Source organism: Papio anubis, chromosome 20 (genome assembly GCF_008728515.1).
Source record: "Papio anubis isolate 15944 chromosome 20, Panubis1.0, whole genome shotgun sequence".
Classification (NCBI taxonomy): domain Eukaryota; kingdom Metazoa; phylum Chordata; class Mammalia; order Primates; family Cercopithecidae; genus Papio; species Papio anubis.
Window position 1 is genome coordinate 34338721 of NC_044995.1, and position 16160 is coordinate 34354880.

At 50.7% G+C, this 16160-nt stretch overlaps 1 protein-coding gene across 18 annotated transcripts in view; it reads right to left on the reverse strand.

The window, feature by feature from the left end:
* The window catches only part of FCHO1 (FCH and mu domain containing endocytic adaptor 1), a 40003-nt gene that overhangs the window by 12896 nt on the left and 10947 nt on the right, over positions 1 to 16160 (reverse strand). For 16 of the 18 annotated variants that reach the window (XR_640808.3, XM_031659765.1, XM_021930876.2 and 13 more), the window contains 11 exons: positions 12593 to 12684; positions 10975 to 11049; positions 8568 to 8709; positions 5384 to 5536; positions 5066 to 5170; positions 3404 to 3502; positions 3218 to 3314; positions 1472 to 1516; positions 1274 to 1358; positions 674 to 698; positions 243 to 300 (listed from right to left, as the gene is read on the reverse strand). Coding sequence is in view for 17 of the 18 variants with exons in the window: in XM_031659765.1 (XP_031515625.1) it covers positions 243 to 300; positions 674 to 698; positions 1274 to 1358; positions 1472 to 1516; positions 3218 to 3314; positions 3404 to 3502; positions 5066 to 5170; positions 5384 to 5536; positions 8568 to 8709; positions 10975 to 11049; positions 12593 to 12684 (976 nt within the window). In the remaining variant the exon portion in view is untranslated. Of the gene's footprint in view, positions 1 to 242; positions 301 to 673; positions 699 to 1273; positions 1359 to 1467; positions 1517 to 3217; positions 3315 to 3403; positions 3503 to 5065; positions 5171 to 5383; positions 5537 to 8567; positions 8710 to 10974; positions 11050 to 12592; positions 12685 to 16160 lie in introns of all 18 variants that reach the window. The other 2 variants (XM_031659768.1, XM_021930877.2) reach the window with 2 other exon arrangements.

A 16160-nucleotide genomic window follows, 5' to 3' on the forward strand; every position in this document is an offset into this window, starting at 1 on the left:
CTGCAAAACCCCAACACCGGTGCCCCCTCCTCCAGGAAGCCTTGCTGGCTTTCCTTTTCTCTCTCCCTCTTGCCCAGTGCTGACTCCATAGAGTGGGTGTTTACATTTAGGTTGGCTTCATCCACAAGGGAGACTCTCTCCAGGATGTACCCAGAGAGGCATGCTGAAGGTGGACTGGTTATTGTGGACAGTTTTGACCTTGCTGTGCCAACAACTGCTCCTGGGGGGTGCCAGAAGGATATTGTTCTGGGTCACATCAGGCCGGACAGTGAAACCTTCTTCATCCACCTCTGGACATGTCTAGGGGAGTTGGGGGACAGCGGTGAGTCAGGCTCCCCACTATCGAACCTTCCATCTCACCCTGCCAACCACCCCCTGCCCCGCCCCCAGGCCTTGACTCAGACCTCAAAACAACCCTGATGGCAACGACTGTCTTCCCTGGGTGTGTGGGCAGGTTCCTGGGACAAACTGAGCTTCGGCAGGGACATTATTCACACCCACGTAGTCCACGGGACTTTGCCGCTGAGGTGGGATATGAACTCAGCCCCAGGCTCCAGCCCGCCCCTCAATCTCGGCTCTTTAGTTTCCAGTAGGGATCCGGTCTCTAGGAGCCAAGAGTGGGATCAAACTCCTTCCACTTGTAGCTCAGCCTGACCCCTCCCACATCACTCACCCCTGAATCGGGCTCCAGGAAATCGCTGGGGATGGAGGAAGAGATGTTGGTATCAGCTTCCGCAGCCCATCTGGTGCCCCCTGTCAGCCCCCAACACTGGACATGGAAGCTGGGGTAGCTCCCCGGCTGTGATATTGCCCTGAGCTAGCCCTGGAGGCGGTGGGACCCTGAGGCTTGCTTGGGGAGGGGGTTGAATCTGAAGTTAGCTGAGTAGAGTGTTCTCAAACAGCCTGGGAGGGAAGGAATCCTGGAACTCATTTGAAGGGCTGCCTTGGGAAGGTAGGGAAAGTCGGGGCTAGCCTTGGCAAACAGAACAATCCTGGGCCAGCTCGGACAGGGGAAATGCTAGCTTACTCTGCGACAGGCAGTTCCTGGCCTAACCTGGCAAAAGGAAGAATTCTAGACTAGCTTGGGTAGCGGTAATATTGAGCTAGCCTGGGGCAGAGGCACTCCTGGTCTAGCTTGGGTGGAGGGAATCCTGGTCCAGCCTGGAATATGGATACTCCTGGGCTATCCTAGGAGGGGACTTCCGGGATAGCCTGGGCAGGGGAAGGGATCCCGGGCTAGCCTGGGCCAGACCGGGCAGGGGCACTTTCTCACACAGCTGCAGGTGGCTCTGGCTCCCGCTCCCGCCGGCTTAATCCCGGAAGGCGAAAGGTCTTGGCTCCCCGCAAACGTTTCATCGCTGAGGATAGATTGGGGGGCAGCTGAGCACTGGGAGGTGCCTTCTTTCACATTCAGATCAGCCTCCCTCACCCCCACGGTCCAGCCTGGGCATCCAGGCCCAGACGTACTTGCCTTCCTGCAGGGCAGCCGCGCTGTATGCCTCGAAGTCCAGAGGTCCTGAGACGGGAGACAGAAACTCAATTGCGGGGCTGGGCACAGTGGCCCGGGCCTGTATTCTCAGCACTTTGGGAGGCTGAGGCGGGTGGATCACCTGAGGTCAAGAGTTCGAGACGAGCCTGGCCGACATGGTGAAACCCTGTCTCTGCTAAAATTACAAAAAAATTAGCCGGACCTGGTGGCAGGTGCCTGTAATCCCAGCTACTCGGGAGGCTGAGGTGGGAGAATCGCTTGAACCTAGGAGGCGGAGGTTGCAGTGAGCCGAGATTGCACCACTGCACTCCAGCCTGGGTGACAGAGCAAACTCTGCCTCAAAAAAATTAAAAAAAAAAAAAAAAGAGAGAGAGAGAGAGAGAAACTAAACTGAGGGTGGGGAGACTGGGCTTCGAAAGAGTAGAACACTTTTGGCCACAAAATGGCACCTGGATCTGAACTCAAGGTCCATCAGGTTCCCAGACAAGAACCAGCCCCAGATCATCAGGAGTGGGATGGATCAAGGGGCTGGTCTGGTTCCAGCTGGTTAGTGCCACCGTCGGGGGTGACATGAGCTACTTCCACGTACTTCCAGCATTTGTGGCTGGAACTTGGGTTGGGTTGGGGGATGAACCATGCGTGTGTGCAGTGGGCTGGGCTTTGAGTGACAGGATGAGGCGTGGGAACTCTCTCCCAAGAACAATGGGGAGCCATGGAAGGTGTGTGAGCAGGAGGAGGACACAACAGATCTGGGGCCTGTGAAAGGCAAGAGTGGGGCCCCATGCAGGGAGGGGTGACCTGAGCCAGGGCCGAGCCAGAGAGACAGGAGGGAGAAAGAACAGGTTTTGCTGGTTAACAAGACTTGAAGACATAACTATATACCAGCATTTAGTGAGTGCCTACTGTGTGCCTGGCACACCCTTTGCCCTTTACCTGAATTAAATCACTGAACGTTACAACATTATTAACATCCTCACTTTACAGATGAGGAAACTGAGGCTCAGAGAAGTCAAAGCACAGGTCCTAAGTCACACAGCAAGTGATGAAGAAAAGACTCAAGCCCAGGTCTGACTCTAAAACTTTTGCTCTTAACTCCTCCCCAGTCCTGTATCTGAGCATTTGCAAATTGTTCTTTTGCTCAGCAACCCTCAATGGCTCCCTTAGGCCCTGGGGGTGAAGTCTGAACAGCTGAGCCTGGCACTCAAGGCTCCTGTGGGATCTGGTTCAAAGAGATTTACACGTAAGATCAAGCTGGAGAGCTGGACTCGTCAGCATCCCATTTTTCCCACGAAGAAACCAAGGCCTGGCCATGAGCAGTGGCTCACGCCTGTCATTCCAGCACTTTGGGAGGCCGAGGCAGGCGGATCACCTGAGGTCAAGAGTTCAAGACCAGCCTGGCCAACATGGTGAACCCTCATCTCTATTAAAAATACACACAAAAAAATTAGCTGGGCGTGGTGGCACGTGCCTGTAGTCCCAGCTACTCCGGGAGGCTGAGGCAGGAGAATAGCTTGAACCCCGAAGCAGCAGTTGCAGTGAGCCAAGATCGCACCACTGCACTGCAGCCTGGGCGACAGAGGCAGAGGGAGACGCCATCTCAAAAAAAAAAAAGAGAGAGAAAGAAAGAAACCAAGCCCCAGGGAGGTTCAGTCTCCTGCCTCTGGAGTCCTGCCCATCACCTGCAGCTGTGGCACTAAAGCCCGACCCCTGATGGCTGCCCTGACTCACCTGGCTTCTCCTGGCCTGTGCCCTTACTCTCTGCAAACTTCCTGAGTAGCATCTCCACGCTGACGTTCTCGATGTTCTGCTTAAATTCCTCATGCACCTGTGCCAGGTGGGTGGGGTGTGAAACTGGTCAAGGCCCCTTTGCCCAACAGTGACCCCAGCCTCATTCCTCACACCTGCCCAACTCACCTGCCCGATCTGCACGTGCGTGTCCTCCACGGAGTGAGCATAGGAGCCCAGCAACGCCTTCATGTGCCTCAGGTGTGCCTCCTCCATGGCTTGGAAGCGCTGAAGCAGGACGGGAGAGGCAGGTGGAAAGAAGGTCAGGGCCAAGAAGGAGTGGCCATGTGACTCAGCCTGACCAATCAGAACACCCTAAGCCCTTGGCTCACTGATTGATTTGGGGAAGGGCCAATGATAGTCTGCCCTAGGACTTTCTCTGAATCAACAGAAAAAGACACTTCCATTTCTGAACTAATGAGTGGATAGGATGTAAGTGGGGGTTGTTGGGGCCCACTGTGATGCACACATGTGCATGCATACACACACACACACACACACACACACACACACGGGCACATCTGCCTGGGAGTGATGTCCCCATAGAGGAAAATAGACTTAAGAAGCAGAAATGGTGGTCGGGTGTGGTGTTTTACGCCTGTAATCCCAGCACTTTGGGAGACCAAGGTGGGCGGATCATCTGAGGTCAGGAGTTCAAGACTAGTCTGGGCAACATGGTGAAACCCTGTCTCTACTAAAAATACAAAAATTGGCTGGGCGTGGTGGCACGTGCCTGTAATCCCAACTACTACTAGGGAGGCAGAGGCAGGAGAATCACTTGAGCCCAGGAGGCAGAGGTTGTAGCGAGCCGAGACTGTGGCACTGCACTCTAGCCTGGGTGACAGAGAGACTCCATCTCAAAAAAAAAAAAAAAAAGCAGAAATGCACAACTTCCTGCCAGCACTATTTGAGCACCTGGATTCAGCTGAAACCTCCACAACTCAAAAATAAAACTTTTCAGTTCCCTGAGCATGTCAGTTTTCTAAAATTTTATTTTGGTTTGTTCTTTTTTTTTTTTTTTCTCTGAGACAGAGTCTTGCTCTGTCATCCAGGCTGGAGTGCAGTGGTGCAATCTCAGCTCACTGCAAGCTCCGCCTCCCAGGTTCACGTCATTCTCTTGCCTCAGCCTCCTGAGTAGCTGGGACTATAGGCGCCCGCCACCACGCCCGGCTAATTTTTTGTGTTTTTAGTAGAGACGGAGTTTCACTGTGTTAGCCAGGATGGTCTCTATCTCCTGACCTCGTGATCCGCCCACCTCGGCCTCCCAAAGTGCTGGGATTACAGGTGTGAGCCACCACCGTGCCTAGCCTTGTTCTTTCTCTTTATATACACCTTGTCAGTTTGAATGAAAGTTTCTATCACTTGTAGCTTGAAATAAGTTCTGATTCCTAATCCTGAGATTCCAATCTGCTTTTATTTATTTATTTTATTTTTTCGAGACAGGGTTCCACTCTATCACCTAACCTGGAGTACAGTGGCTCAATCTTGGCTCACTGCAATCTCTGCCTTCCAGTTCAAGTGATTCTCCCGCCTCAGCCTCCTGAGTAGCTGAGATTACAGGCATCTGCCACTACACCTGGCTAATTTTGTATTTTTAGTAGAGACGGGGTTTCGCCATGTTGGCCAGGCTGGTCTCAAACTCCTGACCTCAGGTGATCCGTCCACCTCGGCCTTCCAAAGTGCTGGGATTACAGGTGTGAGCCACCACACCCTGCCTGGGATTTCTGCGGCCCATAACCTCCAGGGCAAAGGCATGTGTGGGTCTTAAAGGTATAGATGCCTGGTTCTTACCAGGGCCGAGTCCAGCATCTTCTGCTCAAAGTCAGCTCGGGCTGTGTTGTATTTTTCCACTGAGCGCCGCAGGCTCTCTGCCGCCTTCTTGGTTTTAGTCTCTGCCTACAAAGCCCAGGGAGGAAATGGGGATGGAAGGGGGACACTCAGGGGGCTTCCCCCAGGCCCCATCACCTGGCAAGTGGACTCCTCGGGGTACCCAGGGTGTCATCACCCACAGGTTCCAGGACCGTCGCTCTGGGACGTGTTTCCACTCTCTGATCAGGCAGCCCTTCTGCCCCGGGGCAAATTCCTCAGAACCCCCTGCTGTGAGCCCACCTTGTCCATCTCCTTCTGGCTGGTACTCTCCCTCCGCAGCCGCTCCTGGTCCATGCAACGGTTCAGGTAGTTCTCGCGGGACTTGGGCAGGAGCTGGCTGACGCCCGAGAGTACCTGCACAGCATCCAAGGTGCCCACCACTTCCTCCTTGCACTGCAGGGATAGGAGAGGAGATCGTGGGTAGACTGTGAAATTCCTGACCTCCCAAATACTTCATGCCAGCGCTAGTCTTTTTCTATGCGTGTGTGTGTTTTGTTTCTTTTTTTTTTTAGATGGAGTTTCGCTCTTGTTGTTCAGGCTGGAGTGGAGTGGCACAATCTCAGCTCACTGCAATCTCTGCCTCCCGGGTTCAAGCGATTCTCCTGCCTCAGCCTCCCAAGTAGCTGAGATTACAGGCGCCCACCATCACACCCGGCTAATTTTTGTATTTTTAGTAGAGACGGGCTTTCACCATGTTGGCCAGGCTGGTCTCGAACTCCTGACCTCAGGTGATCTGCCCACCTCAGCCTCCCAAAGTGCTGGGATTACAGGTGTGAGCCACTGTGCCTGGCCTGTGTGTGTGTTTTTAATAGCAATGGGGTCTTGCTACATTGCCCAGGCTGGTCTCGAACTCCTAGACTCAAGCAATCCACCTGCCTTAGCCTCCCAAAGTGTTGGGATTACAGGCGTGAGCCACCATGCCCGGCCTGTATGTTTTTTGTTTCAAAACATTTTTCACTTTTTTAAAAAGTACTATTTACACATGGTTCATATTTCTGAAAGTTGTAAGGGGTTAAGCCAGGAAAATGCCTCCCATATATGGGCCCTCTAGCCTAGAAGTCCCCAATTATTACTGTGATACGTCTCTAGAAATAATCTGCATATGGATAAAGATGCTTGTTCTAACCCATGTTTTATGACAAACGGTGGCAGACTGTGTTGCTTAACTCACCCTTTTGTGTGTGTGTGTGTGTGTGTGTGTGCGTGCTTTGTTTTTTTTTTTTGAGACGGAGTCTCACTCTGTCGCCCAAGCTGGAGTGCGGTGTCGCGATCTCAACTCACTGCAACTTCCACCTCCCAGGCTCAAGTCATTCTCCTGTCTCAGCCTCCTGAGTAGCTGGGATTACAGGTGCATGCCACCACGTCTGGCTAATTTTTGTATTTTTAGTATAGACAGGGTTTCACCATGTTGGCCAGGCTGGTCTGGAACTCCTGACCTCAAGTGATATGCCTGTCTCAACTTCCCAAAGTGCTGGGATTACAGGTGTGAGCCATCGCTCCTGGCTAGCAAGACCCCTTCTCTACAAAAAATTTAAAAATTAGCAAGGCCGGGTGCGGTGGCTCACGCCTGTAATCCCACACTTTGGGAGGCCGAGGTCGGTGGATCACCTGAGGTCTGGAGTTCAAGACCAGCCTGGTCAACATGGTGAAACCCTGTCTCTATTAAAAATGCAAAAAATTAGCCAGGCATGCTGGTGTACGCCTGTAATCCCAACTACCTGGGAGGCTGAGGCAGGAGAATTTCTTTTTGTTTTGTTTTGTTTTTTTGTTTTTTGAGACAGAGTCTCGCTCTGCCGCCCAGGCTGGAGTACAGTGGCCGGATCTCAGCTCACTGCAAGCTCCGCCTCCTGGGTTTACGCCATTCTCCTGCCTCAGCCTCCCTAGTAGCTGGGACTACAGGTGCCCGCCACCTCACCTGGCTAGTTTTTTATATTTTTAGTAGAGACGGGGTTTCACCGTGTTAGCCAGGATGGTCTCGATCTCCTGACCTCGTGATCCGCCCGTCTCGGCCTCCCAAAGTGCTGGGATTACAGGCTTGAGCCACCGCGCCCGGCCAGGAGAATTTCTTGAATCCAGGAGACGGAGGTTGCAGTAAGCTGAGATTGTGCACTCCAGCCTGGTCAACAGAGCGAGTCTCCATCTCAAAAAAACAAAACACAACAAAAACAAAGTATTACCAACTCCCTTTTTAAACAGGAGTTAAAAATATGTGGATTTCAGAACTCTGTAAAGGCAATGCAGCTATGATTCTACAATTATAAGTTTTGAATATTGTGGAATTCTAAGAGTCTAAGACGGTTCTTCCAAGATTCTAGGTTTATAAGACTGTAAAAATAGTAAAAATGAATATCTGTATCTTCCAATGCTTTAGAACAGCTGTTGGCAAATGTTTTCTGTAAAGGGACATATAGCAAATGTGTTTGGCTTATTATAAACACTTGACTCTGTCACTGCAGTGCAAACAGCCACAAATGACAGGCACATCAATGGGCGTGGCTGTGTGCCAATAAAATTTTATTTACTGGCACTGATGTGTGACTGTCATATAATTTTCACACGTGTTGAAATTTTATTTTTCTTTAGATTTTTTTCTAAACCTTTAAAAATGTAAAAACTAGTGATAACCCATTTCTTTTTTCTTTTCTTTCTTTTTCTTTTTTTTTTTTTTTTTTGAGACGGGTTCTTTCTCTGTTGCCCAGGCTGGAGTGCAGTGGCGCGATCATGGCGCACTGCAGCCTCGACCTCCCATGCTCGTGATCCTCCCACCTCAGCCTCCTGAGTAGCTGGGACTACTGGCATGTGCCACCATTCCTGGGTAGTTTTTTTTTTTTTTTTTTTTGGTAAAGACAGGGTCTCCCTATGTTGCCCAGCCTGGTCTCAAACTCCTGGAGGATCCTGGGCTCCAGCCATCCTGCCGCCTCAGCCTCCCAAAGTGCTGGGATTATAGGCATGAGTCATTGCACTGGGCCCAAACATTTTTTAAAAATTAGCCAGGCATGGTGGCGTGCACCTGTAGTCCCAGTTATTCTGTGGGGGCTGAGGAAGGAGGTTCGCTTGAGCCCAAGTGTTTGAGGCTGCAAGTAGCTCTGATGATGCCACTGCACGTGGGTGACAGAGCAAGACCATGTCTCTCAAAAACAAGCAAACAAAAAAAAAACCCTTCTTAGCTGTACAAACACTGGTGGTGGGAGGTGGGCTGGATTTGGCCCGCAGGCCACAGTGTGCTAACTCCTGGTCTGGAATTTTGCAAGTTTGAAATTCAACAATACTCAGGTCCGTAAGACCCTGGGCTTGACGTTGTGGAATTAACAGAATTACCCGAGGCGCACATCCGTAGGTTTTAAGGCCCCAGAAGATCTGGGGTCCTGTGAGCTGCTGGTGTTCCACACCCACCCAGCCACTGGGCGGCGCCCACGACACACACCTTCTTGTGCGTCTTGAGCTGTTCCTCGCCGTAGCGGAGAACGTCCTTGATGAGATCCTGTAACTTCCGTGTGAGTTCCAGATGGCACAGCGCCAGCTTGTCAGAGGAGACGCGGAAGACCTCCCAGAGCGGGGCGAAGGTCCTGGGGGCAGGCAAGGTCACACCCAGGGTTTATCAGGCTCACCCCACCCCGGGACAGCGCTGGCACTGGCTCAGGTATGTGCTGTGCGCTGATCCCTGCTAAACATGAATGCATACTAATTCATTTAATCTCCATTGCAGCCGTAAGAGGCGGGCCTGTGACAGATGGGGTAACTGAGGCATAGGGAGCTCTATAGGTCATCCCAAGGCCCCTCAACAAATGAACATCAGGGCTGGAATTTAAACTCAGGCCCTGGTAATCCCAGCACTTTGGGAGGCCGAGGCGAGCGGATCACTTGAGGTCAGGAGTTCGAGACCAGCCTGAGCAACATGGTGAAACCCCCATCTCTACTTAAAATACAAAAATTATCTGTGTGTGGTGGAGGGAGCCTGTAATCCCAGCTACTCAGGGGGCTGAGGCAGGAGAATGGCGTGAACCCGGGAGGCGGAGCTTGCAGTGAACCGAGATCACACCACTGCACTCCAGCCTGGGCAACAGACGGAGACTCTGTCTCAAAAAAAAAAAAGAGTGGCTAAGACACCATATGCCCCAATCAAGTCAATTTGGCCTGCCCCACTCAGCAGAAGCCCTGTCCAGCCTTCCCCCTGCCTTCTCCTGCTGCCTCCACTCCTGCCCTCCCCACAGAACTTTTTGCCTCATAGCAGCCACAAAGAAAATTACAAATGCCATCGGGACCACATTATGTGTTTTGTTTTTGTTTTCTTGAGGCAGGGTCTGGCTCTGTCACCCAGGCTGAAGTGCAGTGGTACAATCATGGTTCAATGCAGCCTCAATCTCCTGGACTCAAGCCATCCTCCCACCTCAGCCTCCTGAGTAGCTGAGACTATAGGCATATGCCACCATGCCCGGCTAATTTTTGCATTTTTAGTAGAGACAGAGGTTTCTCCATGCTGCCCAGGCTGGTCTTGAACTCTTGGCCTCAAGTGATCCTCCCACCTCAGCTTCCCAAAATCCTGGGATTATAGGCGTGAGCCACCGCACCCAGGCACAAGGTTCATATAGAGTCATTAGTGTGTCAGGCCCCTGAGGCCTCGCCCTGCCATCTCCCTTCCTACTTCCTTTCCTCATTGCCCAACCCCTACAGCCACGCCAACCTCCTCACTCTTCCTTAAACATGCCACGCCTGTCAACTCAGGGCCTTTGCACTGGCTGAGCCACTTGCCTTGGTCTCTGTCCCTCAGACATCCCCATGGCCAGCCCTTTTCTTTCTTTCTTTCTTTTTTTTTTTTGAGACGGAGTCTCGCTCTGTTGCCCAGGCTGGAGTGCAGTTGCGCGATCTCGGCTCACTGCAAACTCTGCCTCCCAGGTTCACGCCATTCTCCTGCCGCAGCCTCCCAAGTAGCTGGGACTACAGGCTGCGCCACCTCGCCCGGCTAATTTTTTTTTGTATTTTTTAGTGGAGACGGGGTTTCACAGTGTTAGCCAGGATGGTCTCAATCTCCCGACCTTGTGATCCACCCGCCTCAGCCTCCCAAAGTGCTGGGATTACAGGCGTGAGCCACCATACCCAGCCTACCAGCCCCTTTCTATTAAGGTCTCAGCTCAGGGAGGCCGGGCCCACCCCTGAGAAAGTGCCCAACCTCTCATAGTCCTATTTCATTCCCTCCCCAGCACCTTTTTTTTTTTTTGAGACAGAGTTTTCGCTCTTGTTGCCCAGGCTGGAGTGCAGCGGCACAATCTCAGCTTACCGCAACCTCCGCCTCCCGTGTTCAAGCGATTCTCCTGCCTCACCCTCCTGAGTAGCTGTGATTCCGGGCGCCCGCCACTACACTCGACTAATTTTGTATTTTTAGTAGAGATGGGGTTTTGCCATGTTGCCCAGGCTGGTCTTGAACTCCTGGCCTCGGGTGATCTGCCCACTTCAGCCTCCCAAAGTGCTGGGAGTACAGGCGTGAGCCACTGTGCCTGGCCCCCTTCCCAGCACTTTTCACCCCAGAAAAAAAAATGTTTTTGTGTGTGTGTTTAACATCTGTCTCGTCATGCAACCCAGATGTACATTGCATGAAGGTGACAGGGGTTTTATCTGTCTGGGTTGCTGCTGGTGCTTGGCACACAGGAGGCACTCAATAAATATTTGTGGAATGAATAAGCTAGTGTGTAAATGAATGATATATATTCCTCTATCCAATTAGCCCCATAATTGAGATGGATGACACTCTATTCTACATGCCCCGAGTGTGAAGAGATGTCCACCAAGGAGGAGGCTCCCAATGTCCCCACGTTGGTGACCCCTACCCCACTCACCCCATGGGGGTCCCATTGCTGGCCAGCTTGGAGAGTTTCGCCATTGCCTTGGAGTAGGTCTCCTCGATGGTTGCCCTGGGTAGGAGAATGAGGTAAAGATGGAGAAACTGCCCGGGCACAGTGGCTCACGCCTGTAATCCCAGCACTTTGGGAGGCAGAGGCAGGCGGATCACCTGAGGTCAGCAATTCAAGACCAGCCTGGCCAACTTGGTGAAACCCCGTCTCTACTAAAAATACAAAAATAAGCCAGGTGTGGTGGTGCATGCCTGTAATTCCCAGCTACTCGGGAAATTAAGGCACGAGAATCGCTTGAACCTAGGAGGTGGAGGTTGCAGCGAGCTGAGATCGTGCCACTGCACTCCAACCTGGGTGACAGTGCAAGACTCCATCTCAAAAAAAAAAAAGATGAAGAAGCTTTCAGACACCCTTGAGACAGGCGCTGCTCCTCTGGGCCTCAGTTTCCCCATCTTAAACACCTGAACCGTGGCTTTCCATGATGGGGCGATGACACAACCCTCTGAAGGATGTTTTGAAAATTCATAGAAGATTTTTTCTTACGTAATACATTTTATTAACAACAGTAGTAGGCCAGGCATGGTGACTCATGCCTGTAATCCCAGCACTTTGGGAGGCCGAGGCAGGAGAACCACTGGAACCCAGGGATTCGAGACCACCCTGGGCAATATAAGGAGACTCCTTCTCTACAAAAAAATTTTTTAAAACTTAGATAGGTATGGTGGTGCACGCCTGTAGTCCCAGCTACTCAGGAGCCTGAGGTGGGAGGATCGCTTGGGCCTGGTAGGTCGAGGTTGCAGTGAGCTATGCCCAGCTATGTTGCTGGGCAACAAAGTGAGACTCTGTCTCTAAAAAACAAACAAACAAACAAACAAACAAAAAAAGGCAGGGTGCAATGGCTTACGCCTGTAATTCCAGCACTTTTGGAGGCTGAGGCGGGCAGATCACCTGAGGTCAGGAGTTTGAGACCCACCTGGCCAACACAGTGAAACCCCGTCTCTACTAAAAATATAAAAATTAGCCAGACGTGGTGGCAGGCACCTGTAGTCTCAGTTACTTGGGAGACTGAGGCAGGAGAATCGCTGGAACCTGGGAGGCAGAGGTTGCAGTGAGCCGAGACTGCGCCACTGCAGTGAGCCGAGACTGTGCATGGGCAACAGAGCAAACCTCTGTTTAAAAAAAAAAAAAAAAAAGCCAGATGTGGTGGTACATGCCTATAGTCGCAGTTACTCGGAAAGCTGAGGTAGGAGGATCCCTTGAACTCAGGAGTTCGAGGCTGCAGTGAGCTATGATCGGGTTACTGCATTCTAGCCTGGGCAGCAAAGCGAGATCTTGTCTCCAAAAAAAAAAAAAAATTCCCACTGTGAGCAGGTTATATCATCCTCTTTTGAGGAGAGGAGCTTTCGAAATCAGGTGATTGTTGTTTAAAAGGAGATATGGGGCTGACAGGGTTGAGAATCGGTCCTTTCCAGGGTCTTCTAGCCACTCTGGTTTCTGGAATCCCCAGGGATCTAGCCCCGACCATCCAGGGCGTAACCATGAGGTGGGCGTGACTACAGGGTGGTGGGCGTGGCCCCTGGTGGATGGGGCTTGGGGACCTCACCTCTCCCGGATGAAGTCCGCCAGCTCCTTGGTGGAGATGGGCCCCTGCTTCACGCTGTGGTACAGGACCTCAAAGCCATGATTTTTCTCGCCCTGTAGTGGATGGGAGTAGACACTGAGAAAGAATGGAGAGGGCATCATAGTTGCTTAGCAACGGGGGCGTGGCCAAGGAGCAGAAGTCCATCCCCTTGGCTGTAGGGACTCGTTCAGACTTGAGCGAATCAGCTTGCTGTATTTCCCCTGGGCCATAGGATTGTCTATGGACCTTAAATTTGTCCAATCAGAGAGAAGCCTGGGATTTTCTTTTTGTCCCGTAGTTGCTGGGGAGGAATCTCATTTGTTCTGTGTCTTTGTCTCCTTCTGTCTTTGTGTCTCTTTCTGTTTTTCTGAGTCTCTCTGCCATTTTCTGTCTCAGTCTCCTCCCCTTTTCTCTGTCTTTCCATAAATGAGGAATTATATGGCCACAGGGGATATTGTAAGTCAAATGGAAACCGCGAACCTTAGAAAGAAGCTGAACCAGAGGGCTTTTGTATTAAAAAAAAAAAAAAATGTGTGTTCAGCTGGGCGCGGTGGCTCACCCCGTCTCTACTAAAAATACAAAAATTAGCCGGGCGTGGTGGCGCGTGCCTGTAATCCCAGCTACTTGGGAGACTGAGGCAGGAGGATTGCTTGAGCCCACCACTGCACTCCAGCCTGGGTATCAGAGCAAGACTGTCTCGAATGAATGAATGAATGAATGAATGAATGAATGAAATAAAAATAAAAATAAATTGGAGTGTGTCACGCTTGTAGTCCCAGCACTTTGGGAGGCTGAGGCAGGCAGATCACGAGGTCAGGAGTTTGAGACCAGCCTGGCCAACATGGTGAAACCCTGTCTCTACTAAAAATACAAAAATTAGCCAGGCATGGTAGCGCACCCCTGTAATCCCAGCTACATGGGAGGCAGAAGCAGGAGAATTGCTTGAACCCAGGAGGCAAAGGTTGCAGTGAACCAAGATCATGCCACTGCACTCCAGCTCTGGGCAACAAAGCAAGACTCCATCTTGGGAAGAAAAACAACAACAACAACAACAAAACAACAAATATATATACACACACACACACACACACACACGAAAAGAAAAAGTCAAATTGTCTCTCTTTGTGACATGATCTTATGTATAGGAAAGCCTAAACACTCCACCAAAAAGCTCCTAGAACTGATGAACAAATTCAGTTAAGTTGCAAAATACAAATATCAACATATGAAAATCAGTAGCGTTTCTATACACCATTAATAAAATAGCTGAAAAGAAATCAAGAAAGTGATCGCATTTACAATAGCTACAAAAAAAAAAAGGTGTGTTGAATCAAGTTGCTGGATCAAACCAACCCTGAAAGCCACATTCCCCCATAATCATTCGATCTTAAAAGCCAATATAGTCCCCATTGCTTAACTCACTGTAGTTGTGTTTTCTGTTCTTGTCAACATGGAAACTCCCTCTATGAGAACCCAAAGTAGGGTCCAGGTTTGAGTTCTCTCCCAGGACCCAGCAAAACCCAGCACAGAATGAGAGACAGAAAGGGCATTTGAGTTTGTCGAAAAAATGAACAAATGATTCTGCTGTTACCTGCTAGTGCCAGTGGGAACTGAGCATTTCTACCCTGGTGCCTGAGAATGCCTTGCACAAAATCTCTTTACTCCAATTTCTGGGGTTGTCATGGTGGAGGAGGCTAGGGCTGCACTGTGTGACGCAGGCAAGTCACTGCCTCTCTCTGAGCTTTTAGCAGCTCCTCATTAAGATGGGGCAGGGAGGCTGGGCGCGGTGGCTCACGCCTGTAATCCCAGCACTTTGGGAGGCTGACGCAGGCAGATCACTTGAGGTCTTGAGCTTGAGACCAGCCTGGTCAATATGGTGAAACCCTGTCTCTACTAAAAATGCAAAAGTAGTCAAGCACAGTGGCAGGTGCCTGTAATCCCAGCTACTCAGGAGGCTGAGGCAGGAGAATCGCTTGAACCCGGGAGGCGGAGATTGCAATGAGCCAAAATCATATCACTACACTACAGCCTGGGAGACACCCGCCTCTTACATGGGGATGATACAAGCAGCAACATAATCCATGTCAATGCTCCCCAAAGCCCCAAAGGCAACTCTAGCTTTTGCTAATTTGTAACATTAGTTATTAATAGTTAGCATTTGTTTTAAATTTGCTTATGTTTCTTCCCCAAAGACATTTATGTAAAAGGGCAACTTTTTCTGCCACTCTCGATGGAAAATTGGGACCCTTTGCCGCATGAAAAGACTAGGAGAGGCCGGGCGCGGTGGCTCAAGCCTGTAATCCCAGCCAGCTTCTGGGAGGCCTGAGGACGGGCATTATGCCTGAACACTACTAAGCTGTCCATTAAAAATGGTAATCAGGCTGGGCGAGGTGGCTCACGCCTGTAGTCCCAGCACTTTGGGAGGCCGAGGCAGGCAGATTATCTGAGGTCAAGAGTTCGAGACCAGACTGGCCAACATGGTGAAACCCCATCTCTACTAAAAATACAAAAATTAGCCAGGAGTGGTGGCACATGACTATAACCCCAGCTATTCGGAGGCTGAGGCAGGAGAATCTCTTGAACCTGGGAGGCAGAGGTTGTAGTGAGTTGAGATTGTGCGATTGCACTCCAACCTGGATGACATAGCAAGACTCTGTCCCCCGTTGCAAAAAAAAAAAAAAAAAAAAAAGGGGGGTGGTAAAACAGGAGACACAACATATTTCAGGATGAAGCAGGAATGCCTCAAATCATGGCTAATATTTAATGCTGATGTGGAGGTGCTGGCCAATGCAGTAAGATAAGAAAAAGGATTGAGACCACATTATATGACTGACTACAGAAAACAAAAAAGAATAAACAAAATTAATAGAACTGAGGAAAAGGATAAAAGCAAGACCAATATAGATTAAACATGGGGATTTTTTTTTTCTTTAACAGGCGCATGCCACCACTATGCCTGGCTGATTTTTGTATTTTTAGTAGAGGCAGGGTTTCACCATGTTGGTCAAGCTGGTCTCGAACTCCTGACCTCAAGTGATCTGCCTGCCTCGGCCTCCCAAAGTGCTGGGATTACAGGTGTGAGCCACCACACCTGGCCTCATACACACCTTCTGATCCCACTTCTCTCCACCCCTTGCAGACCTGGTCCTCTGTGCCCGCTGTTGGGATTGGACACTTTTAGATTTGGATTTAAAACTCACCATTACAACTTTAAAACCAATGACTAGATGGGTGTGGCGTCTCACGTCCAATCCCAGCACTTCAGGAGGCTGAAGCGGGCAGATCACTTGAGGTCAAGAGTTCAAGACCTGACTGGCCAACATGGTGAAACCCTGTCTCTACTAAAAATACAAAAATTAGCCAGGCGTGGTGGTGGGCACCTGTAGTCCCAAATACTCGGGAGGACGAGGCAGGAGAATTGCTTGAAGCAGGGAGGCAGAGGTTGCAGTGAGCTGAGATCCCACCACTGCGTTCCAGCCTGGCCAACAGTGAGACTCTGTCCCACCCCCCCCGCCCCAAAAAAAAGGTAATCAGCTGGGGTCTTGGGGTC